Source organism: Vanessa cardui, chromosome 20, assembly GCF_905220365.1.
Source record: "Vanessa cardui chromosome 20, ilVanCard2.1, whole genome shotgun sequence".
Taxonomy (NCBI): Eukaryota; Metazoa; Arthropoda; class Insecta; order Lepidoptera; family Nymphalidae; genus Vanessa; species Vanessa cardui.
In genome coordinates, this window is record NC_061142.1 from 7,258,157 (window position 1) to 7,284,897 (window position 26,741).

Below are 26,741 nucleotides of genomic sequence, written 5' to 3' on the forward strand. Positions count from 1 at the left end.
CTAGTGGCTCATAAACAGTTTTTCGTTTATATTATCAAATATTTTGTTTATATTTGACTTATTATATTTATCGGCTGTAATAATATATTTTTCAATATTATTGAACGTTTTTAAAAAAACAGGCTATGAAAATGCTCTCAAAGACTATCAGAAGAAACAAATAGCACAATTAAATGCACTGATCGTTTTGCTATTGGGAGACTTAACAGTCGGAGATCGACAGAAAATTATGACTATTTGTACTATTGACGTACATTCAAGAGATGTGGTAGCCAAACTTATAGTTGCTAAAGTAGAGACATCCACTGCCTTTCAGTGGCAGAGTCAACTAAGGTATCTTGTTATAATATAATGCATTTCTTTATTGTTTTTGGTTATCTGTTCCCATGGTTTTTTAACATATTTGGTTTTGGTTTGTTCAGGCATCGATGGGATATTAAGTTAAACAATTGTTTCGCTAATATTTGCGATGCACAGTTTTTATATGATTATGAGTATTTGGGCAACACGCCTAGACTTGTAATTACTCCTTTGACAGATCGATGCTATATAACATTAACTCAGGCAAGTTAATTTTACATCTGCTATGTAATAATGATGACTAGATTAAAATAATATAAAATAATAGAGAATATGGTGCATCATCTCATAATAGGCCATTTTCATAAATCATGATTAATTTGTTTCGTTCAGAGTCTTCATCTGATTATGGGTGGAGCACCAGCGGGGCCAGCAGGAACTGGTAAAACTGAAACAACAAAAGATTTAGGTAGAGCTCTAGGTATAATGGTCTATGTGTTTAACTGTTCCGAACAAATGGACTACAAATCTTGTGGCAATATTTATAAAGGTACTCGCATTTTGAACGAATTCTGCTGTACCATATGTTAAGGGACTTTATTGATCATGTATTCATTTACGTTTAATATTTTACAGGATTGGCTCAAACTGGTGCTTGGGGGTGCTTTGATGAGTTCAATAGAATATCTGTTGAAGTATTATCAGTAGTATCTGTGCAAGTAAAGAGTGTTCTTGATGCAATTAAAGCGAAGAAGAAGAAGTTTGATTTTATGGGTGAAATCATTGCGCTTATTCCCACAATAGGAATGTTTATCACTATGAATCCAGGATATGCAGGAAGGACAGAATTACCAGAAAATCTAAAAGCTCTGTTTAGGTATATTTAAACAATTATAACAATGAATTTGTGACTTTAAAAAATATACGGATTGCAATTATATATGTCGTTACAGACCTTGTGCTATGGTTGTACCTGACTTTGAACTGATTTGCGAGATCATGTTAGTCGCGGAGGGTTTCCAAGACGCCCGTCTGCTGGCTCGCAAGTTTATCACGCTTTACATGCTTTGTCGAGAGCTGTTATCGAAGCAGGACCATTACGATTGGGGTTTAAGAGCCATCAAGTCGGTACTTGTGGTTGCTGGATCTTTAAAAGTATGCGGTTTACGCTTTTAGTAATTTCTATAATTTGTTCAATTTCCTATTGTAGTGTTTTATATTTGGTTTACTTCTCTTGATGCAATTAGGTCTAATCTAATCTATATATGGAACTATTGTAATAGGTTGTTAGATAATTGGTTTATTAAATGCGAATACAAATGGAGAAAAATATTTGGTCCCGGCGCGTTCTAAGTGAATGCTTAATAATTATTAAAATTTGGAAATTCTATCTCCAACATCAAATTCTACCTAAGCACAAGTGATAAAAAAATAGACGCATGAATTATTCTACTATACTACTATGGTTCTGTTCATTTTTCTAATGTTTATTTGGCTTAATACTGAATTATGATATTGCTTACATGTCATGTATATTTAAACTATTTAAACAATCATAGAAATAAGAACACCTCAAATAAAATTGTACGATTGAACATTGTTGATACAAAAATGACTATGTATTGTTTTCTTAATAAGAGAGGTGATCGACTAAGGCCTGAAGATCAAGTATTGATGAGAGCTCTAAGAGATTTCAACATACCTAAAATTGTAACGGATGATATGCCGGTGTTTATGGGGCTTATTGGTGATTTGTTTCCTGCTCTTGATGTGCCAAGAAAAAGAGATTTGGATTTTGAAAAAAAACTTTATGACGGTGCTGTGTCAATGAAACTTCAACCGGAAGCTGGGTTTATTTTAAAGGTAAAAACCTTTATAATACTCATAAATTGCAAGAATAAAGAAAAAAAAAATTGTATCTATTTCTAAAATGTTATTCAATTTCAGATGGTACAACTTGTAGAACTCTTCGCCGTGCGTCATTCAGTATTCATTAATGGATTTGCGGGTACAGGCAAGTCTATGGTATGGCAGTGCCTTCATAAAACTTACCAAATGCTAAAAATGAAGCCATACTACAACGACCTTGACCCAAAAGCGGTTACTAACGATGAATTATTCGGTATTATAAATCCAGCAACGAGAGAGTGGAAAGATGGTTTATTTTCTACGATAATGCGGGACATGGCTAATATGCCAGGCGATGGACCAAAATGGATTGTACTCGATGGAGACATTGACCCTATGTGGATCGAGAGCTTAAATACTTTAATGGATGATAATAAGGTTAAATAACGTTTTCATATTTCAATAATTACAATAGTATTATCAATTAGGATACACCAAAATTTGCATGATAAAAATTAAATTCTTTCACCTGTTTCGTCCAAATTTATCCTTCAATGATACTATGATCTAACGATTTGGTTTGCATTCACTTATATAAAATAATGTATTGTTTTTTTAGGTATTAACATTAGCAAGTAATGAGCGAATCGCTCTTACGAAATCAATGAGGTTATTATTTGAAATTGCCACATTGAGAACAGCTACTCCTGCCACTGTATCTCGCGCAGGCATTTTATATATAAATCCACAAGATTTAGGATGGAACCCGTAAGTATATTTTATACTGTATATAAAGGGTAAAAAAGGTAAAAAAAATGAATATATGTAGAATATTGACCATCTCATTTCATGTCTATGTCTTAGCTGAGCTATATTATATTTTATTGGTTAAAGGTTTGTGGCTTCATGGATTGAAACAACACGAGATGATGAGTCTGAAAAAGCAATGCTAACAGTAATGTTTGATAAGTACATTCCATCTCTGTTAGAGTCATGTAAGAAGTACAAGCGCATCACACCTCTCAGCGAACTTCAGCAGATTCAGTTGACATGTTATCTACTTGAGTGTTTCCTCAATAAAAGTCTTTTACCAACTGATTGTCCCAAGGAATGGTAAGAAGTTATATTACTAAAAGTCTGTTGCTTTTATTTCTTAATTATTATTCACACAAAATGGTTTTATTTTCTTTTAGGTACGAAACATATTTTGTGTTTTGTATTGTTTGGGGCTTTGGCTCTGGTCTCTTTCAAGATCAGCTTGTGGATTGGCGAAATGAGTTCAGCAAATGGTTCTGCAACGAGTTTAAACAAATTAAGTTTCCATCGACGGGCAATGTATTTGGTTTCTTCATTGACCCTGAGACGAAGAAGTTTTTACCATGGGCAGAAAAAGTCGAAACATTTGAATTGGATCCCGATATACCGCTCCAAGTAAGTAAAATACTTGGATTCTAACGAAAGTATTGGTTTTGGTTTAAATAGAAATCTTACAATAAAAGTGAATGTATTACAGTCATGCTTAGTATCAACGTCTGAAACAACTCGCATCCGGTTCTTTATGGATCTTTTGATTGCGAAGCAGAAACCAGTGATGTTAGTGGGCAGCGCCGGAAGCGGCAAAACTGTCAGTGTAGCGGCGAAGTTAAATTCTCTATCCGAAAACTTCGCAATAACTAACGTTCCACTTAATTTTTATACAACATCAGGTTCGTAGTTTAACATAGTATTGATATTTATATAATTAATATTTTTCTTATTAATAATATACATGTTTAGAACGTTTTATGTAGTTCTATTGTAGATAGGTATGCTTTTATTTATAAAGAAATGTTGTGGCAATTTTGTAAGTGGCATTAACCAGTAAGAAAAGTGTATCGTTTTTCCTATTAGAAATGATACAAAAAGTACTCGAAAAGCCGTTGGAGAAAAAGTCAGGTCGTAATTTTGGACCGCCTGGTAGCAAATTTATGATTTACTTTGTGGATGATCTCAATATGCCAGAAGTAGACACGTACGGTACAGTCCAGCCTCATACGCTCATCAGGCAATTTATGGACTATCGGCACTGGTAAGTCGAGCTATATTATCTTGATAATTAAAATTTTCTGTGTTCTACTAAAATGCTAAGTTCGAATTGAAGGGGCGTAATGTACTACCACTTTAATTAATATTATTTATTTCAGGTATGATAGACAGAAACTAAGTCTTAAGGATATATCGAATTGCATGTTTGTCTCGTGTATGAACCCAACCGCTGGTTCGTTCACTATCGATCCACGTTTGCAGAGACACTTCTGTACATTTGCCGTGAGGTATTGATTGCTGTATGATAAATTATCTGGATAGATAATTTTCAATCAAAGAAATGCTATAATCTTATAAAATTATATCAGTTTTCCAGGACTGGATGCATGCTTCCACATCTACAAGCAGATTCTCTCGCAACATCTAGCTAATCCGTTGAACAAGTTTAATATCATTGTTCAGCGCTATGCAGAACCACTAGTTAACGCGGCGCTTGCTCTTCATACGAAGCTCTCATCAATGTTCCTTCCTACAGCTATTAAATTTCATTATATCTTCAATCTTAGGGATCTTTCCAATATTTTCCAGGTAACATGTTCAGTTTTGTTTCAATATGATATGAGAATGATATCCGTCAATTTTTTGTATATGATCCCAGAGTATCTTATAAGTTTTTACTTGATTTTCAGGGTATACTATTCACAACAGGCGATGCCATAAAAGCACAGTCAGAATTGATCAGGCTGTGGATGCACGAAGCAACTCGTGTGTATTCAGATAAGTTGGTAGATTCATTCGACAGTGAAAATTTCAACAAGCTGATTACAGATGTTATAAAGAAAAATTGTGAAGTAAGTTTTCGTTTTTAAAGCTTGTTTCTACATATGTATTTATTGTAGATTTTTTAAATTATGTATTGGCAAGTTATTATTATATTTACCCTTGGAATAAAATATTATCAGGATTTCGACGAAAATGTAGTGTTCGAGAAGCCCTTAATCTATTGCCACTTTGCGGAGGGTATCGGTGATCCTAAATATTTCCCCATCCGAGATTGGGCGCAAATAAAACGTTTGCTTGACGAGTCTCTCTCGTCTTATAATGACCTCGTTGCGACAATGAATCTAGTACTTTTTGAAGATGCTATGTATCATATCTGCAGGTACTAATTACATGTATTCTTATTTGCAAATACGTTACTCCTAGCTAAAGTTTAATCGTTTATATATATTTTTAGAATAAACCGAATATTAGAAGCTCCCCGAGGAAATGCCTTACTAGTAGGCGTTGGAGGATCTGGGAAGCAGTCTCTATCACGATTGTCAGCTTTTATATCTTCGCTTGAAGTTTTCCAAATCCAACTTCGTAAAGGATACAGTATCAATGATCTTAAAGTCGATCTCGGTAAAATAAGATTAATACATAGGATTCATATTTACTAAATACGTATTTATTATAGTAATCTTCAAAACAATATTTTTTACAATCAAGGGCCGTTTCGTTTGTTACAGCCGCCTTGAACATAAAAGCAGGCTTAAAGAACATCGGTAATATGTTCTTAATGACAGACGCACAAGTAGCTGACGAACGCTTTCTTGTCCTCATCAACGACTTGTTGGCTTCGGGTGAAATCCCTGAGCTTTTCGCTGATGACGAGATTGAGAACATTATTAATGGTGTCAGAGGAGAGGTACTCCTTACAACTCATTTTTTTTGTACCTTAAAACAAAAGTCGAATTCAATCAATTGCCTTTAATGCGATTTTTATTGTATAAGTATACAAATACTATTACATTAATTTTAATTTTAGACAAAAGCGTCTGGTGTTCAAGATACACGCGAAAATTGTTGGAGATTTTTCATTAATAGAGTGAGAACTATGTTAAAGGTAGGTAATTCTGATTAGTACCATGCCTAACTGCTTCTTTACACTTATGATGATTCAATATTATACTTAGTATTTATTTTACAGGTTGTGCTATGCTTTTCCCCGGTGGGTGCTACGCTCCGAATTAGGTCGCGAAAATTCCCTTCAATTGTCAATTGTACGGCTATCAATTGGTTCCATGAATGGCCTCGCGAAGCACTTCGATCTGTGTCTAAGAGATTCATCTCTGAAGTGGAGGCTTTACCAGTATGAATTTTCATGTTATTATGCATATGGGAATTATTGGGTAGTGTCACTTAAGTATGTTTTTAATCTTTTAATTTTTTAGGCTGACCTTGTGGAGCCGGTTGCGTGCTTCATGTCGCATGTACATCAAAGTGTAAATCAAATGTCAGCTGTATATTTCCAAAATGAGCGTCGGTATAATTATACTACGCCAAAAACTTTCTTAGAACAGATTTCATTATACGGTAAACTGTTAACCGAGAAGACTAACAACTTAAAAATGATGATATTCAGACTTGAAAACGGCTTAGAAAAGTTAGCATCGTGCGCTGCTGACGTAGCTATTTTGAAGGTATAAATATGCTTATTATTGTAAAATAATCTCAGAAGGGTAGCGGTTATAATAAAAACACCAACTGCACTTTAACACTTTTTAATCATTCTCCATAAATTATCACTCACTGTATACAATAAACTTCCACAATACACAATATTACACAATATGTAGTTTTACACAATTCACAAATTGAACATAGTTTTCACTCTTACACTTCACAACTACCAATTTTAATAACTTTATATGCGCGTTTTTACATGTACGGTTCTCACGGATCGAACCTCACGACCAGCAGCATAACGACCGACTGACTAACAATGATTTTACAGCTCTTTTTATACACTGAACATAACAATATTTTAGTAAAAATTTGTGGGTACATATAAATTTCTTACATTATATACAAAAAGTAACTTTATAGTTTATTAAGCAGTATATTCAATAAAAGTACATTTAAATGGTAGGTAACTCTTGCTGAGCAAGAGCAAATATTAAAAGTGAAAAACAAAGCTGCAGAAGAACTCATTGAAGTAGTTGGTGCTGAAAGTGATAAAGTATCAAAGGAAAAAGCATTCGGTAAGGTGAAATTTCGACAGTTTTTAAAATTTTGTAGGAATGTTGTACCTTTTTAACACTTGAATATTTTTCAAACAGCTGCGGAAGAGGAAAAGAAAGTTAAGGTTATTGAAGAGGATGTAACAATAAAGGCGAAAATTTGTGCTGATGATTTGGCTAAAGCGGAACCAGCGCTGATTGCCGCCCAAGAGGCCTTAAACACTCTTAACAAGAATAATCTAACTGAATTGAAGTCATTTGGGTCTCCCCCAGATGCCGTCGTAAATGTTACAGCAGCTGTACTTGTACTTTTTTCTAAGAAGGGTAAAATACCCAAAGATAGATCGTGGAAAGCATGTAAGGTACTGAAACGAATAAAAAACTTTATCTCGAAAATACATATGTATTACGTATGTTTTAAAAATAATTTTAATATTTACTATTTTTAGCTAATGATGGCCAAAGTAGATCAATTTTTATATGACCTGGTATACTATGATAAAGAAAATATTCACCCTGATGTTATTAAAGTAAGTATTGAAAAATATAAAATGTAATAAAATGTTAGCTGTTAAGACACCTCGCAAATAGATCGGATATATTTTGTATTTCATATTTGTAGAGAAAAATGACAAATTTGAACAATTAATAGCGAAAAAAAGAATATAGAAACGTGTAAAAAAATTACAATATTATTATTCCCGCAGGCTGTATTACCATACATAAAAAATCCGGAATTTAACGCAGAATTTATAATGTCGAAATCAGCAGCCGCAGCTGGTCTTTGCGCGTGGGTAATAAACATCGTCAAATTTTACGACGTTTATGTTGTTGTTGAGCCAAAAAGACGAGCTCTCAATGCAGCCAACGCAGAGTTGCAAGCGGCGCGGGATAAGCTCGCTTTCCTTACCGACCAGATTAAGGTAAAATGAAATTTTTAGACTGTTGATGTAGACATAGGTTGTAGAAATAGGGTTAAAATTAGCGTTAGCATTTTAGTAATGGAATATAGCATGAAACCAACATGCTACGAAATAACTCCATTCCATATAATGAACGCAGGAATTGGAAGAGAAATTAGAAGAGCTATTGAAAGCTTTTCAAGAAGCGGTTAATGAAAAAATGAAGTGTCAAGCAGAAGCTGATGCCACCAATGCTACTATAGATTTAGCTAACAGATTGGTGAATGGTTTAGCTTCAGAGAAAGTAAGGTTAGTCATACTTAATAATTTTGTTTCACTTCAACTAAGTAATTGATTTGAACTTGGTGTTTTGAAAAGTAAAAAATGCCAATTTGAATAAATATACTGATTATTATTTCTTAGATGGTCAGCAACTGTCGTGGATCTAAAGGAATCCGGAGTAATGCTGCCGGGAGATGTACTAGTTGTAACAGCGTTCATATCTTATGTCGGCTGTTTTACTCGTCGATATCGCTTGTTACTCATTGACGAGGACTGGATACCTACGCTTGCGAAATCGGATGTAAGAGTTATAAATAATAATCGGAAATATTATTTACTAAATATTTCAATAATTTTGGAAAATCATGGTCTTGATGTTTTTAGTTGCGGTATTGTCTGTGACCAGTACTGAATACTTACCATCCAAGTCGACCATTTGCTCGCCCGTCTGTCCATCGTTTTGAATTAGATACCCATTTTATCAATACCCATGTTAACAAATTAGACTTTTAAATTCTCATATTCAATCTATTACGCTCATTGTGAGACATTTCACGAGACGAGCGGAATTTCTTCGTAAGCTATCGTAGTACCATGTCTATATTATTTTTATTTCAGCCTAAAATTGAGACAACTGAAGATTTAGAGCCGTTATCAATGCTGACAGACGACGCTCAAGTTGCGACTTGGAATAACGAGGGTCTTCCCACTGACACGATGAGTACTGAAAATGCCACTATACTTACGAATTCCGCTCGATGGCCGCTTATGATCGATCCTCAGCTGTAAGTAAATATTTTATATTGACGCTAAACTTCTCATTTAAATGAAAAGCCATAACTATAGTTGTTTTCATTGTCCTAAAAATTTATATTGTAACAGGCAAGGTATCAAATGGATTAAGTCCCGCTACGGTGACGCTCTCGTTGTGATACGCCTAACCCAACGTAACTACCTTGATCGTATCGAACGCGCTGTAAGCAACGGCGATGTGGTGCTGCTCGAGAACATCGGTGAAACTGTCGATGCCGTGCTCGAGCCTTTACTTGGACGAGTGCTTATTCGAAAAGGAAAAGTACTCAAGGTCTGTGGAATTTTCGTAATTTCTATTATCAATAAGATACTTCCGCTTAACATAAACAATATTGGTTTGTTATCCTGTATTTTGTACTTTAACACAGCAAGTGAACTGGGTGTAATAAAAAATAACTCATTCAACTTATCAAATTAAGGCAATTACGTTACTATCATTTCGTATAATAATTCTCCTGATCAATGGTATGATGATAACATGAAAATCGCATCAATCAAAATTAATGTAACTAAAAATATTATGATTCAACAGTAACAGTGACCATATAATGTTTCGAACAAAATAATTCTAAATTTCAAATGTAATAATTGCAGATTGGTGACAGAGAAATTGACTATCATCCAAATTTTCGCCTTATAATACAAACAAAATTGGCAAATCCTCATTATCAACCTGAAATGCAAGCACAATGTACTCTTATAAATTTCACTGTAACAAGAGATGGGTAAAAATATGTTTGTATTTTTTTTCATACAATAAATCAACGAATAAAACTGATATTTCATTTTTTTTAGACTTGAAGAACAATTATTAGGAGAAGTAGTGAAAGCAGAAAGACCAGATTTAGAAACACTCAGAGCAGGACTAACGAAACAACAAAATGATTTCAAGATTACTTTAAAGAGTCTTGAAGATGACTTACTTAAACGCTTGTCATCAGCTGGTCCGGATATTCTTAGTGATTCAGCTTTGGTCATAAACTTAGAAACAACTAAAAAGACAGCTGCAGATATTGAAATAAAAGTAGAAGAAGGAAAAGTAACCGCTGTCAAGATTGATGAAGCCCGCGAAAGATATAGGCAAGTATTTTTTTGAATATAATTGAAATGCTCAGTTTTTTTAACTTGTATGTTTCGTTATATTATATACATTTAATATTTTATTTATAAGATAACCATGTATTTTACAGACGCGCTGCTACTCGAGCATCAATCTTATATTTCATACTGAATGATTTGTACAGAATAAATCCGATGTATCAATTTTCGCTCAAGGCGTATAGTGTGGTGTTCAAAGATGCACTTAATAAAGCTGAGCCCTCTGATGAGTTAGAAGTTCGAGTTGCTAACTTATTGGACAGCATCACATTTGCTGTATTCGTTTACACCAGCCGTGGTTTGTTTGAAAAAGATAAATTGGTCTTCTTGTTCCTTGTCACTTTGCAGGTTAGTTGTTTAACGATGTTTTATCACCAATGATACGACATATGTCTTCTTTATATTCTATAACCAAGTATCTACACTTGATATTTCGGCTATAGATTGGATATTCAGTTAAATATGATCATAAAATCATTTTAATTATTTTTATTGTATAGATTCTACAAACCGATGGAAAAGTCGATCCAAGGGAACTAGACTTTTTACTTAAGTATGCAGTCGCACCGGCAAACTCACCGTATTCTTGGTTGTCTAATAATTCCTGGGGAGGAATTCTTACATTAGCTAAAATGGATGCCTTTGAAAATTTAGATAAGGATATTGAAGGAGCTACAAAGAGGTAATTAATATTTCTTATGAAAATCTTACCGACTCGTCTAAAATATTGAGGATTCTTTTCTTTTATATAATCAGTAAAATATCTTGAGCTTGAGTATTATTAAACATACAAATCACTCTTGTAATATAGTCAATACTTAATGTTACTATTTTATAGCAATGGTTTAGTCAGCAAATATTCTTTATATAGTGGTAAGTTCTGCACAAATTAATAGATATAAAAGTGAATTATTCCAATAGATGGCAAAAATATACGGATGGTGAAGCTCCAGAGAGAGACAAGTTGCCTGGAGAGTGGAAGAACAAGTCATCGTTACAGCGCCTATGCATACTTCGAGCGCTGAGGCCGGATCGCATGTCTTATGCATCGGGGTTAGTAATAATACTTACGTTAAAACTACGAGGTATATATCGAAAATACTGGTAGCACCGAAAGAAATTACATGACGAAATAAATTGCAGAGCTTTTTGTGAAGAAAACCTTGGTACAAAATATGCGGAAGCTAGAACTCCGCCACTAGAGAAGTCTTTTGAAGAGAGCACATCTACAACTCCTACATTCTTTATTCTATCTCCGGGAGTGGATCCTTTGAAGGTGATAAGCTGTTATTTTAATAAATATTATTTTGTTATAAGGACCACGTTTATTTTTTTATATCTTTTAGGATGTTGAGAAGTTAGGTCGTAAGCTAGGATTTTCAACAGACAAAAAGAACTTCCACATTGTATCTCTGGGTCAAGGTCAGGAAGTGGTCGCAGAAGAGGCCATGGGTGTCGCCTCCGAAAATGGCCATTGGGTTATTCTTCAGAATGTGCATCTCGTGGCAAAGTGGCTTTCGACGCTAGAGAAGAAGATGGAGGAGACCTTTGAAAATCCCATTGAAGACTATAGGTATAATTCCTCCAAATGTAATTGTTAATGAAAAAGTTCATTTGGCTGTTGTGATTTATGTCATAACACTTAATTGTTTTATTTTAATTATTTATTATTGTAATGGGGAAAACTTTGCTCTTTTTAGATTATTCCTAAGTGCCGAGCCAGCTTCTGATCCAGCATACCATATAATACCGCAAGGTATTTTAGAATCGGCAATTAAAATCACTAATGAACCTCCCATTGGAATGTGGGCTAATTTGCACAAGGTAATTTTAACAAAGATTGAGATAAATGAAACTTGGTACGATATTTAATGTTTCGTTTAATTTATTTAGGCTTTAGATAATTTCAGTCAAGAGACTTTAGAAATGTGCAGTAAGGAAGCAGAGTTCAAAGCGGTTTTGTTCGCTCTTTGCTATTTTCATGCTGTTGTGGCTGAACGACGTAAGTTTGGACCACAAGGATGGAACAGGTATTTAAGAAATTTTTGTTTGAGTTACAAATTCATTTTATACAACCCATGTCCTTGTCCATACTTGTGCTTCAATTTCGACATCTATTAGTAAATGAATATATGTTGGATAAGTTTTCTTGTGTCAGAGTTTTGATGTAGTCAGAACCTTGAATATTTATACTGTATCAAATTATATCTTGAGTCGAGATGGCCCAGTGGTTAGAACGCGTGCATCTTAACCGATGATTGCAGGTTCAAACCCAGGCAAGCACCGCTGTTTCATGTGCTTAAATTGTCTTTATAAATCATTTCGTGCTCAGCGGTGAAGGAAAACATCGTGTGGAAACCTGCATGTGACAAATTTCACAGAAATTCGGCCACATGTGCATTCCACCAACCCGCATTGGATCAGCGTGGTGGAATATGTTCCAAACCTTCTCCTCAAAAGGAGAGGAGACCTTTAGCCCAGTAGTGGGAATTTACAGGCTGTTGTTGTTGTTTGTTAAATTATATCTTGCAAAGTATAAATGAATAGTCTTTTGATAAAACGTTATTGGTAGATATTTTTCTGTGTCGTTGACGATGTCAGGAATCTGTAATAAGTCTTGATCTTTTCCTATTTTACTTAGGGTGTATCCTTTCAACTTTGGCGATTTGACAATATGCGTATACGTACTATATAACTACTTGGAGGCAAACCCTCGCGTGCCCTGGGAAGACTTGCGATACCTTTTTGGAGAAATAATGTACGGTGGACACATCACCGACGACTGGGACAGAAGGCTCTGTAGAACTTTCTTACTGGAGTATATGCAGCCGGAACTGGTAAGTTGATAGGTACACCTCTTCTCGACGTCTTAGTTTCAGATTGAAGCTCCATTTTAAATGGTAAAATTTAAGTTGATGTAATAATAAAAGTCATTACTATAAGCAATTATTACAGAGAATGTGTTTCCCAGGTATCTTGTATTTAGTCTGGTAATTACAGGTTGATGGGGAGTTAGCTCTGGCTCCCGGGTTTATTTCTCCGCCCAACTCAGACTATGTGGGCTATCATCACTATATTGATGACTTTCTTCCCGAAGAGACGCCCTATTTATACGGTCTACACCCAAACGCAGAAATTGGTTACTTAACCACTGTTTCAGAACGACTTTTTAAGGTAACGCGAATTGTAAATGATCTTTATTTACAAGACATACATAACATTATAATCATTAACTAATCATTTTATAGGTTGTCTTTGAAATGCAACCGCGAGATGCAGGAGCTCAAGCTGGTGGCGGTGCGAGTAAGGAGGAAATGGTACCTTTTTCATATTAAACTGTTTTTTTTATTTATTTTGGGAATCCCCGAAACAAACATTTTTTTGTTACAGGTGCGATACATATTGGATGATATTATGGATAGAGTACCGGAACCGTTTAACTTAGCCGAACTGATGGGTAAAGTGGAAGAACTGACCCCGTATACAATAGTCGCACTACAAGAGTGTGAGCGAATGAATCGGCTCATGGGAGAGATAAGACGGTCACTGAAAGAGTTGGAGCTGGGTCTTAAGGTGAAGTTTAACACTTATCATTACTCTGCAACTAAAATATTTACTATTTCACCGTCTAATTTCTAATTAAAAAATATCGTTAAAACAGGGCGAGCTAACGATAAGCAGTGATATGGAGAATTTGATGGAGTCTTTGTTCATGGATCATGTTCCCGAATCTTGGACAAAATTAGCCTATCCAAGTCTGCTAGGTCTTGCTGCTTGGTTTTCTGATCTCTGTTTGCGGCTTACCGAATTAGAAAATTGGTCTGGAGACTTTAATGTAAATATATTAACAAAACTATAAATAAATTTAATTGATATATCCACAATTTATACTCTCGTAGCGGTTAAATGATCAATTAACAAAGTTAAGTAATTTTTACTTCTTTGTATTCCTTTGATAAGGACATCTAATTGAATATTTCATCAGCTACCACCGGCGGTATGGCTTGCGGGTTTCTTCAATCCTCAGTCGTTCCTAACGGCCATAATGCAGCAGACGGCGCGTAAAAACGAGTGGCCCCTGGATAAGATGTGTCTTAACTGCGACGTAACTAAGAAAAACAGGGGAGATTTCAAGTCAGTTGAACCTTTTAATATAAACGTATTTTTTATTTAAATTTAGGGTTAGATTATAAATCCTAAATTAGTAATTTTTTTTCTAGGACTGCTTTAAATTTTATTTTTGTGCGCAGGTTCTAATCACTTATAGCGTTATTGTTTATTTACATTTCTTTAATATCTAAGTATTGCTCAATACTTATTTTTGACTATTTAACCCTAGTGCGCCTCCCCGCGAGGGCGCCAATATCCACGGCCTATATATGGAAGGTGCCCGCTGGGATACATCAACGGGTGGTATCGTGGAGTCACACATGATGGAACTGTTTCCCATGATGCCGGTCATCTATATCAAAGCAGTGACGCAGGACAAGCAGGACACGAGGAATGTGTACGAATGTCCGGTATATAAAATACGGTAAGTCACTAAAATTTAGGTACATATTTTAAATAAATTACAATAGGTCATAATTAATGAACTGTTTATTTAAATTCACATTTATGAATACTTGGTAGTTGTGTTCCAGTTTGATGTATGAGTGAGCTAGCGTAAATATAGCCACAAGAGACAGCGTCTTAGCTCCAAAGATAGCTTGCGAATTAACGCTATGAGTTTACTAGTAACTAGACTACTAGTAATAAGGGTTTAGAAATGATCTACACGTTATACATATGGTGTCAGACATGCACATGTTACCTGAACCACTTTTAAAAGAAATGTTATATTTGCAGGATGCGTGGTCCAACGTTCGTTTGGACTTTTAACTTGAAGACGAAGGATAAGCCGACGCGCTGGACCCTCGCCGGTGTTGCCTTGTTGCTCGGAGTGTAACAATTGTTCACGATTTTCAAATTGACTAATTGTTAATTATCTTATTATTTAATTTCCTTATATTACGCCTTAATATATTAATAATGTTTTGTGGATAAAATTAATAAAAATAAATTGAATTTTTTATTTCATTTATTACGTGACTTTGGACATTTGTAGTTAAATCAAAATATAATCAAGAATTTCATAATAGTAGCTTAGACATTGAACATTCAGACAAACATCCATCGGCTTCGCAAAGAGCGAAAATTATGTTAAATAAAATAACAAAAACCTTAAAAGTTGGGTTCGCAAAATAGTAAAAGGTCAAATAAAATGATGACTTGTCAATTATACACTTATAATTGAAATAATTTTTTGAAGCTGGGGCAGTTACAATAATATTCTTTCATTCACTCATACTCATATTAATCTTGTAGAGTTAAATAATATCGTTTAAAATTAATACATTAAAAAGGAAGACCAATAACATAATACATTTATTTATACCTATTTCAAAATTGTGTCGTAACATGTAAGAATTCGGTGATTGTATATTAACTAATTACGATTAATCACTGTCATTCGACTTTATTTTCATAGTATTTACCTATATATCAATAAATTATGGTAGTCTAAAATGGCAGTGATAACGATGATCGATTAGTTCTAAAATATACTACATCTGTTACTTTATTATATAAATTTTAACCAGCCGTTTTATTATAAAAATATACTTATTGGGTACTTGAAATTATCAAAAATATGGTTATTTGTTTTCGATATAAATAGATATAATCAATGTCAAATTACTTATCAAGAATGTAATTTAACTAAAGTTCTTGAAATAAGAATAAAATATTTTAAAATGGTTTTACAAAGTAAAAAACTCAAAGACAATTAGACATATTTTCTAGCCATATTGTAGTAATAATCATTAGAGAGCAAGAGGTCTTGACGCTACATCTTAAATTTAAGTACAGATTATACTCCTTCAACCCAAGCAGCATAATTTTTTGACTACATGGAGCCGGGAATACATTGTTTTTTTTTTCCAGTAACAGGTGCATAAAATACCAGCACTAAAACATCACAGTTAAAGCATGATTTTTCGATATGTTCTGCGACTCCTCGGCAGATACTTATATTTTAATAAATTATAGTAATATTGACTTTCTAAAATTAATTTTTGTAAGATTAATTTTACACTGTTAACTGTTTAAACATGCTTCCCAAGCAGCCAGACATAAATAAATTCGTATGAAGATACGAGTAAAGTAAGGAAGGCGTGATACGTTCACGAGCTTTTGTACCATTAGGCAGTTTTTTGTTAAAAATGGAAAATATATACCCTTTCATAATTATTAATTATGAAAGGGTATATATTTTAATACATAGCATTTTTATACATATTATTAGTTTTTAATAACGTAAAAATACAATAAAAATAAATACGGTGTATGACTGAAATGTGTCTCTAATATAATATTTGATTTTAATCTATTTACTTAATATCTATAGCACAACTGAATGAGTATATTTAATATTTTTTTTATTTTAAATTATCTAAATATTATAGATCCTCTTTTATTCAATTGTGCACATTGTGCTAACTATTTCAATTAATACACATACAATATAACAATCTGTTAATGTTATGCTTAGTGTGTCGCTTTAACAATATCATCCACTTTTCGCCTTGGTAGATGACTTTGGAGAAGCGTTGTCATCAGACGGTGGTTCAGAACCTTTGACAGTAAACGTTACATAGTACCTTTTATTTTTATCCAATTTCTCAGCTGGTAAAGCTATGAGTTGTCTTTCTGTACCATGTGACACTTCCAGAGTTACGTGTGCTTTTCCAGACGGTGGTTTCGAATTAATTTTGGGTAAAAATCCTTTAGATTTACTCGACCCTGCTGTAGCTGGCTTAGGCATTGTGTGGTGATTCCATTTATAGGGAACTGGAATCAAAAAGTTACGTAAAATATACTTGAAATCATCAATTCATAGTAATAAATTGGTTACTTACTATACGCGGAGCAAGGTATTCCTGTATAAGCATGCACTGCATGAAAACACCGGTGAGTTTTACTCGTGCATAAGCATGGGTTATCAGGGATAGCACTCATTTTGTACAATTCACTTTCTCCGTAATCAAAATCGATTGCTTTTTCTGGTAAATTATCCAAATGTCGCTTTCCGCTTTTTTGTAGTTTTCTTAAGCTTTCATAAAGAAACTTTTCAAAACTGCTAAATGAATAATCGGTGCTATTGTAAGGACCCAATCCAACATTGGATAGACTAGATTTGTTAAATTCATCAATAGCCCTTTTCACTAAGACAGCCTCATTGGCTTTACTTGTTCTTATTTGTAAACGTTTCAGTTCTAATAAATGCTGAAAGATTTTTCGCTCGCAGTAATACCTGAAATCGTAATAACGGTAATTAAAATGTAAAAATTCTTAAACAATATTGCGGATATGATACACGAATTGATTGTATTACCTTCTCATGTTTGTTTGTATTCTTTGAGTGACAGACTTCATATCTACAGCTTTTTTATCACCTGGTTTTCGAACCGGTATTTTACTGTCCGATTTTCCTCCATGTCTTGCACTCCTGCGTTGTTGGTAGTAGGCATTAAGTCTCGGGCTCATCATAAAACGTTGAACTGGCCGTGGACTAGGTTCAAAACCAGAATCCATTAAGCCGCTAGATTCATAACCTCTCTCTGAATTCTCACTTTTAGACCTAATAGTAATTCTACTTTTCAATCTACCTTTCTTCCGAAAACGTTTCCTTCGACCATTTGCCTCTGACAGACTATAGTAAATTTCATTATCACTTACACTGGGGATTCTTCCGAATGAACTTTCTCTAACGTCACGCATGGTTTCTTCGCCCATTGTGTTTGATTTTTTTAATATTCCGACACCCAACTCTGCCGTACCTACAGTGTCTGATAGAACTTTATAACTTTCGGTTTCATAAATACTACTTTTTCTACTACTTACTTGACTATCTTTTGAAGATTTACTAATACGCCTAGGAGAAATTTGTGACAGCGGTAGACTAGTTTCACAATCTTTTTCATCTGGTAAAATAACTTGTCGTACTGATAAATCAGGGTGATTTATGGTATCATTATCTAGTATTGATATAATACCTTTATCAGGAATTTCAATGTCTTCACTGCTAGCGGCTTTAGAACTAGTTAAAACTTCATCATGATCTTTTACTGAAACACTTTCACTTTGATTAAGAAGTTCTTTTTCAGTCTTTTCGTCATTTTTATTGTTTATAATATGCTCTCCCATTGAACATTCGGATGCATTATCCGAGTCCTTAATTTTTATTATTTCGTCTTTGTTTGAAAAAGATACGCTTGGCGAACTCTTGTCTTCTTGATCTTTGTCTAGATTTTCTTTACTTGTTTTAGAATCATCTTTTGTGTCAGTATTTATGTTTTCTGGGCCAGATAAAATTTGGAAAGATGTCATTTTCTTTATATCTAAGCTATTGTCACTGCTACCTTTCTGTTGTATTTGTGCATTTTGTGTTTCGTTATCTACTACTAATTCTTCATTTTCAGGAGACTCTTGCTTTTTATCTATTTCTTTTAATGAATCGGGTCTATCTATTTCACTGTTTAAATTTGATTCGTCTTTTACTTTATCGGATTCTTGAATAATTTTGCTTGTATCTTCTTCGTCAGTTTTCAAGCTGTAACTTTTTTCAGTTGTATCCTTTTCAGTAGATGGTTCCATTTTATCGAGCGCTTTTATCTCGACCTTTTCTTCTATCACATTACTTTCAATATTATCTTCCTTTTCTTTTTGTGTTTGATCATCTGGCTTTGATTGTTCATCCAAATCTTTATGCGTAACTGATAAATTAGTAGTTTCTATTGAAACATTATTAGAATTATCTAAAGTGACAGTCAACTCAGAATTCCCATGCTGACTAGATTCACGTTCCATATGAATTTGAGCTTCCGTTATTACCATATTAGTCTTAACTGATATTGTGTCGGTTTCTGTTTCACTGTGACCTTTATTTTTTGATACATCGGCTTCTGTTACTGGTTCGATTTCTAAGTTTGTTTCAAACGAGTTAGAAGGTAAACTTTTACTTTTACTATTCTCTTCTGCTACAAAATCCTGAGGCTTGTTAACATTTTTAAATTTAACAATATTCACGCTTTGTTTTTCACAATCGTTTTCTATTCTAATCGAGGTTTTTTTTCCTTTACGTTTCATGCTTTGACGTTCGCTTGATTCAGAACTGCTGTCGGATGTTGATGTTGATTTCCGCTTACTACGCTTTCTATGTCGTCTGCTTTTTCTTTTTTTTGAATAGCTTGGTGATTCCGATGAGCTTCCTGATGTAGACCGTGAATTACGATGACGATATCTTGCACAACTTCTACTCCTTCGAGATGGCTCACTTTTTGACCTGCTTTTCTTATCTCTTGTATCTCTTTTAATTTTCTGTTCTTTCTCGGGGAATTTGTCATACAATTCGTACTCGCTATCATAACCATCACTAAAACTCCGTTGTTTTTCTATACGCTTATGCCTGCGTTCAGTGTATCTGTCCCCGTGTTTTTTTGTTTTCTTTCTCATTTTATGATCTTCAGATGAGGTACTACTACAACTCTTTGACTCTATATTATCTCTTTTAACAATACGCCTTCTGTCTGAAGCTGGACTCGACAATTCAACTACTTCACGTTTTTCTATTCGAATCCGATCACGTACATCTATTTTTGTACTTGTTACTTTTCTCGTTGGTAATGCAGATATTGGTGCAGCATCAATTACAATATGTGTATTTGAAAGTTTTGTAGCAGGCAAACCACCTTGCATTTGTAAATATTTTGCAGTAGATCGATGACCTCTACTTGTTGCACAATCTAAAGGTGTCAAAGGTTCATTTTTTGATGATCTAGCAACAGGGTTAATTTCTGCACCCCGATCTAATAACAAACGGCAAAGATCGGCATTATCGGTAGCCGCAGCAATGTGGAGGGGGGTTCTTCCTTCATGATTCGTTGCATTCACTTGTGACGGTCTTCCATCTAATAACCATTTTACTAGCTCTCGGCGTCCTGATGCAACAGCTTCATGTAATGGCAGATCACCTTTTGAATTTCGTAACCATAGGTTTGTTCCTCTGGCACCTAAGAATAAATACAATTATGTTAAATTTAAAATATATTCAATAAATCAATCCTGAATTTAGTTCTTGCTACTAACCAAGAATGCGTACAGTCTCAATTTGGCCTTTAGCAGCTGCTGTATGAGCAGGACTTCTGCCTCTTCGATCCTGTCGATGAGCATCTGCTCCATGAACTAACAATGCAGAAGTTGCATCTGCATGACCTAATGCAGCTGCGTAATGTAGCGGTGTACAACCATGCGAGTCTGCAACATCAACACGAGCACCACAAAGACCTACTAATGTTTCTAGCGCTTCTGTATGTCCTCGGGCGGATGCACAATGTAAAGCTGTTAACCCATCTCTGTAACAATGGTAAATACAAAATCAAGATTTTATTAATTATTTAACAGATTGGTTTTTGTCATAATTAAATGTAAATCAATTAAAAACACAAAAACGGTTTGCAATGGTCATGGTGGCTTTCTTATATATATTATAATCGTTTAATGAATTTCTTAGCATAAATACAAGTGAAAATTGAAACTATTCATAAAAATCGACAATTTATTGTAAATGATACCTGTCAGCATCGTCGACACTTGCGCCTGCCTGATGTAGCGCTAGCACTGCGGCAGCTGAGCCGGCGGATGCAGCCCACAGTAGAGGCGTACGACCATCTGCGTCCCTGACTTCTACTCTCGCATCGCCTTCTTTTACTAAAGCACGGAGCACTTCCAAGGCGGCTCCTCTGCTCTATGTTATGATTGAAAAAATATTAAGTAGGTATTTTATTTACTACTAATTTAACATTAGTATCTTCTCATACATTTTAAAATTATTTTTATGTTAATTTGAGTATAATTGCAACACGTGGTACCTGATGATCTGTAGCAGCAGGTGCTCCGCACATTTGCGCGGCGTAGTGCAAGGGATATCCACCGTGTTGGTCCGGAGTCGCTGCGTCGGCCCCTGCGGCCAACACCGCTCTTAGGGCTCCCACCTCACCACAAACTATAAAATAATTATATTCAATAACTTATATTGTTGCTAAATGACTGATGAAAACTACACATGTCTAGACAGGCTCTCTCTAGATTGAAAATTTTGATTTATTTATATATGTTCTATCATAATGACTTTTAAATGTTTGTTGTTGTGATAAGAACAGATAACAATTTTTTTTAACATATAGAAAAAGCAAATGGATTATTAGAGGTAACTAAAAATTTTTGCAACCATTCAAATCGAAATAAAGGAATAAGAATAAAATTGAAAATAAATGGTTTGATCTGACAGAACTGCTTAAACATTCTACATATTCCATATGTTAATTTCGACTAACTAATTCGCGCAACGGTTACCGCTGCGTCATTTTTAGACAATTCGATTTCGGCTAACAAATACTGAAAAAGACAGTATTTGTTATAGCCAGGATCTAGGTGGTTCTTGTCTCACGGGTATAAATATAGATAGTCGAATGTTAACCATACTGTTGCATAATTATTAAGTTTAAGTTATACAGCTAATAGAGATCTGTCAGCAATCACTTTTTAGTCCCCATTGATTGACTCATAAGATATATCGAGTACTAGAATTACTGTAAGGGTAACTAAAATTTCCAAAATTAATTACAACGATTTCTAATTAGTTACGTAGTTTGTTACCAAATATACTTTATATCGTTATTCATTACTAGTAATTCGTGACAAAAACACCTTTTTACCTAAATGAAACAAAAGTTTGACATTGAGAAAACAGAGTTGACCTTTTTAATGTTTGTGACGGAAAACTAAGTCCTAGATAGACGTAATCTGAGGGTTCAAGGACCCGGCCTTGTTCATCGCTCAATAAAGTAGTTACGACACCCCTTGCCTCCTTAACAACGACATACAAACTTTGGTCACTCTGCCCCTTAGTAGCCGTTACAAATCATCAAAACACAATTTCCAGTAATGTTGTATGGAACATAATATTCGTGTGGTTTATCATGATTAGCATTTTTGTGGCTTTGTTTATTGTCATGTAATTTGATGACGTCACGTAATTTTTTGAGCAATTATAGTCATTTTACACATTACTAACAAAAGTAAAGGTCACAGTTAAAAAAGAAACGATAGGTCAGCGGTGAGTTGAGTCCGTCCAAATTCGTAGGTTAGCTGTGATTATGCCAAATAACACATTACGTCGGCATTTTTTAATATACTGTAAAAAATACCTTTTTTAATGACATTATATATTAGAAATGAAATATATTATTTGTAAAATAGGCCAATTGTCTTTAAATAAGCCTTTTCTATTGATAAACCAAAGTACCTAAATAATTAACCATTCCATTGTTTAAGATTGAGTATTCGCACTTGTACTTTGAAAACACTAATTGTGACCGATAATGTGAACAGAGATTAAGATGAATGCTATGATTTACACCGGCTGACAGTCATAAGTGTTGTGGCGTGCACGCGGAACGTCGATTCCACCGTAGTGGTGATAATGCGAAACCGGTTTCACCGCGGAATGACTTCGCTATACAACTTACTCAGCAAACTGGTCTAGTGGAAACTTCATGCGCAAATCCGTTTTGCTTGCTTGATGGGGAACAATAGTCAAGGTACTACGCTCACTATTACCGATGACAGTATAATATAATTTTTAAAAGACTCATCATCTATATTTAAATAAATATTTAGGCGTTTTCCGTAATTTAATAATATAATATGAATAGTAAACGTATTTTACACTAGCTGTTATCCGCGGCTTTGCTCGCATAGCCTATGTCCTTTCTCGGCTCATTAGTTTGGGCATGAAAGAGACAGCCAGACAGACAGACAGAGTTACTGGATCTTTGAAAATATTAGTATGGATTAGCATGATAACTTCTATAACTGTTTGTGTGCCAAGCTTTTTATTTAATTTTGACGTCACACACGTATTGTCTGTGCCTTTGGTGTATTGTTTGATGAATTCAATAGCAAAGCGTTTCTGCGTGTCTGTATTTCCCACAGCATCACAATTAAAAATTTTGGATTACATTGTTAGATTATTTTCTACTTGTTATTTCTTAATTATCTTTCTAAAAAGGCGAATGGGACTAAGACTTATTAATCCTCAGCTTGAATCGTCGAACCAATATGATAAAAGGTTTTATAGAAGTAGGTATAGTTAGTTAACTCAAAAATATGGTATATATAAGGTCCGCGATGGCATAAATGAACAATATTAATTGTATCTATTATACTCGCCTGAAGTTAAAGAAAGTAATAATTGCAATTACATGGCGATACCTAACTACTACTCCAAATAATTTAATATTGATGTACTTACATTTCCTTCACACATAAAAACACTACCAAGCAATATTTATTACAAGATTACATGGCTGTAAAAAATATATAATTATGTTTTATTAATATATTGCATATACATTAATGGCTGCAAACATAACAGCACGTATTATTACCTTAATATAGTTTAAAAACTTGCCTGTAGCCCAATGAACAACGGTATGTTGTTCGTTATCCTTTGCGTTGACATCCGCGCCCGCAGCTAACAGCGTTTGCACGAGCGGTACGTTGCCGTGAACAACAGCTAAATGTAACGGTGTTAGGCCATCAGCATCACGCGCGTCGGCCAGCGATGGAGCAGCCATTAGCACGCGGTCTGCGCACGCCGCACGCGCTGCCTGGCTCGCACCCGCGCCGCTTGAAGCACAGTAGTGCAGCGCGCTACGTAGGCTGCGATCTCGGATACGTACCGATGATGGCTAAAGAAGATTATTTTGTTGAATAAATTTAAGTAAATTGAATTTTTGGTTTCAAACTTGACAGTAACCAAACTTAACAAAGTTACATTTCATTCTTTTATTAAAAGATGACTTAATGAGGATCAAATTTATCTTTTTCTTAGTAAATTTTAGTTAAAACAACAGGGAATGTGTAGCCCGCTGCACAATCAAAATATTTAGGTAACTAAAAAATTTCGCATCGAAAATCACAGGTGTTAATTATATTATCTATAAGAGACGTCTCAGTAAATATTTCACTTGTGGGCTAAAACTCCCCTTAAGAACACTATGAAGCTTATTTCACAGAGGATAAAAAGTAAAGTAACAGCCTGTAAATTTCCCACTGCTGGGCTAAGGCCTCCTCTTCCATTAAAGAGAGGGTTTGAAACGTATTCCACCACGCTGTTTCAATACGGGTAAAATACGGTACTGGTGAAATGAGCATGTGGCACATTTCGATGATATTAGACACATTCAGGTTTCCTCACGATGTTTTCCTTCACTGCCGAGCACGAGATGAATTATAAATACAAATTAAGCACATATATATAGTGGTGCTTGCTTTGGTTTGAACTCGTTATCATCGGTTAAGATGCGTTCTAACCACTGGACCATCTCAGCTCTAGATGATAAATATGTGGCAGAATTTTATTCGTGCACTTGCATTGTATTGTCAGATGGTTTCTTATGGTTAAAGAAAACACATACGGCAAACGAAAATTCAGCAGTTCTTGCGATATCTTATTAATATTTCGATTCAACATTAGATGTCAAAGTGATAAACATTACTAAAAAAATATTACATTCATCTTGGTTTAAAATAGTAATAATAATTTACCCTCTCGAATGAATGAATGAATGAATTAACAAAAGCAGCCTGTCTCCTTCCCTGCGACTAAAACTATCTCCATAACCATTATCACCTATACCGGTGCAGCGGCTTAAGTGCGAAGACGTAATAGATAAGAATTACTTTCGCATATAATATTAATATAGATAGTGATAAATACCGCGCCGAATCTGCGCCTGTCAGTGCAGATTCGGCGCTTCTTGTGTGATAGATACTATATGTAGACAAATAATCATTTAATAGACATATGCAAACAACTGCTATAGTCCAGTAAAGATTACAATATTTTAATTATTTTGAAGTAAAATTGTAAATACCGTTAGATTATAATCTCGTGAGATTGGCAACTCGCGAAAGGTTATGAATCATAACATACGACTACTGCTTACAATTTAATGTATTATTAGTTTGTAGTTTATAATCTATCATAGTAAATTTCAGTAAAATTACTAACCAAACCTAACCGAAATATTATGAACTGTCGAATTGTAAATGTTTTATTGCAAGTTAAATAAAAGTTTACAATCTTTCGACAGCTTACAATTGCTCGAGACATAACATATTATTAATTAATATTCTTTTACATATCATGATTTGAGGTTCATAAACAAGTATATATATATAAATATATGTACCAACGGAACATAAGAAGTTCCGTAACATCGTAGGACTGGGTATAGGTGCCTATTGATTGACTATGTGTTCCCCGCGGTTCGATATTCACCCCTTCCGCTAGTGCATTTCTTTAAAAGTTATGCCATATAATTGCTTCCAAAATGCGCTATTATAAAATACATTGAGACTATGTTTCACTGGATATACTGTATACATACTTATAAAGCGACTTATATCAAACCTAATCAAGTCGTGTTTGTTTAAATTGTGATTACATTTAAATTCATTGTTGGTTTATTTTTTTAATTTTTTTTTTCATCAAAATAAGCTTACAAAACCAGACATAATAACTTAAAATGTATTGTTTACTAGGCGATGCGATACGACTGACGGCGTCACGAAGCTACGAGTACCTACATCGCGTGCCAAAATTAAACACTAGAAACAAATCTAAAATTCATATTTTAACGCCATTAATGCTATGGCCTGCTCTTGATTTATATCAGAACATATTTTGTACTGCACCAAAAACTATTGTTAATCCAAAAAAGTGTAACTCTATTATGGTTATTTTAAATCATCAAAATGAAAAGAACAAAACTTACATCTTTATTGAGTATATCAATAACAGATTTATAGTTCGCCTGTTGACAGGCGTACATAAGTGGTGTGCAGCCTTGCGGCAGGGGGATGTTCGCATCACCCTTTTTGAAGCCGTTCTTTTCTCGTCTGATCTTAGTACTTTTATCGACGAGATCGCCTCCTGTGCGGTGCTTTTTAGATTTTTTTAGAATGCTCGGGATGGGCTCGCCCCGGCCGCTCACTTCGCGCTTTTCCATAACAAAAGAGGACTAAAGTGGCTCGCGTGCCATGTGTCGGTATGGGCTGCGGTAACTATAGCGAGCCGCGACGAGCGGGCGCGGAGGGCGCGAAGCTCCGACTGACCCTTGAAACTCGCCTGAAACAACGGCCAGCGGCCACCTACTGCCCGCTTGGACAGAAAAGGTGTCGGGCTACACGCAACACCAAACAACGCAAGCATCAAACCAGGTCAAGAAAATTGAATATAAATGCTCGATAATTATTATAATACACACAAAATATCTACAACTTACAAGTAATTATTTTT

At 34.6% G+C, this 26,741-nt stretch overlaps 2 protein-coding genes across 2 annotated transcripts in view; one reads left to right on the plus strand and one right to left on the minus strand.

Moving 5' to 3' along the window:
- Positions 1-15,308, plus strand: part of LOC124538579 (dynein beta chain, ciliary-like) — a 29,642-nt gene extending 14,334 nt beyond the window's left edge. Inside the window, 46 exon segments of the mRNA XM_047115677.1 lie at positions 123-333; positions 423-564; positions 694-850; positions 937-1,177; positions 1,254-1,455; positions 1,939-2,163; positions 2,248-2,586; positions 2,768-2,916; positions 3,043-3,247; positions 3,250-3,579; positions 3,662-3,854; positions 4,039-4,216; positions 4,332-4,460; positions 4,542-4,761; positions 4,863-5,024; positions 5,136-5,335; positions 5,411-5,577; positions 5,685-5,863; positions 5,984-6,061; positions 6,146-6,307; positions 6,390-6,638; positions 7,088-7,199; positions 7,278-7,540; positions 7,628-7,708; positions 7,886-8,101; positions 8,241-8,389; positions 8,504-8,663; positions 8,981-9,147; positions 9,245-9,446; positions 9,770-9,900; positions 9,971-10,255; positions 10,366-10,621; positions 10,774-10,955; positions 11,195-11,326; positions 11,417-11,549; positions 11,620-11,846; positions 11,974-12,097; positions 12,167-12,303; positions 12,915-13,110; positions 13,274-13,447; positions 13,522-13,590; positions 13,664-13,846; positions 13,935-14,108; positions 14,259-14,407; positions 14,613-14,807; positions 15,122-15,308. Of these exon segments, the coding sequence (XP_046971633.1) occupies positions 123-333; positions 423-564; positions 694-850; positions 937-1,177; positions 1,254-1,455; positions 1,939-2,163; positions 2,248-2,586; positions 2,768-2,916; positions 3,043-3,247; positions 3,250-3,579; positions 3,662-3,854; positions 4,039-4,216; positions 4,332-4,460; positions 4,542-4,761; positions 4,863-5,024; positions 5,136-5,335; positions 5,411-5,577; positions 5,685-5,863; positions 5,984-6,061; positions 6,146-6,307; positions 6,390-6,638; positions 7,088-7,199; positions 7,278-7,540; positions 7,628-7,708; positions 7,886-8,101; positions 8,241-8,389; positions 8,504-8,663; positions 8,981-9,147; positions 9,245-9,446; positions 9,770-9,900; positions 9,971-10,255; positions 10,366-10,621; positions 10,774-10,955; positions 11,195-11,326; positions 11,417-11,549; positions 11,620-11,846; positions 11,974-12,097; positions 12,167-12,303; positions 12,915-13,110; positions 13,274-13,447; positions 13,522-13,590; positions 13,664-13,846; positions 13,935-14,108; positions 14,259-14,407; positions 14,613-14,807; positions 15,122-15,221 (8,315 nt within the window). The 3' untranslated portion in view covers positions 15,222-15,308.
- Positions 15,309-15,366: 58 nt separating this feature from the next.
- LOC124538632 (protein phosphatase 1 regulatory subunit 12A) lies at positions 15,367-26,518 on the minus strand. Its single transcript, XM_047115752.1, has 8 exons — positions 26,218-26,518; positions 23,847-24,126; positions 21,244-21,377; positions 20,947-21,119; positions 20,462-20,727; positions 17,709-20,385; positions 17,233-17,627; positions 15,367-17,164 (listed from the first exon to the last, which is right to left on the minus strand). The coding sequence occupies exons 1-8, from the start codon at positions 26,449-26,451 to the stop codon at positions 16,884-16,886; spliced, it is 4,440 nt and encodes a 1,479-aa protein (XP_046971708.1). The 5' UTR covers positions 26,452-26,518; the 3' UTR covers positions 15,367-16,883.
- Positions 26,519-26,741: the final 223 nt, after the last annotated feature.

Bases quoted from the DNA above. Each gene is read 5' to 3' on its own strand.
- LOC124538632 (XM_047115752.1), bottom strand. From the start codon at position 26,451: ATGGAAAAGCGCGAAGTGAGCGGCCGGGGCGAGCCCATCCCGAGCATT. The intron at 21,378-23,846 runs GCAAGTTTTTAA...ATTATTTTATAG, and splicing joins CGTTGTTCATTGGGCTACAG to TTTGTGGTGAGGTGGGAGCC. The intron at 21,120-21,243 runs GTACCACGTGTT...ATCATAACATAG, and splicing joins CTGCTGCTACAGATCATCAG to AGCAGAGGAGCCGCCTTGGA.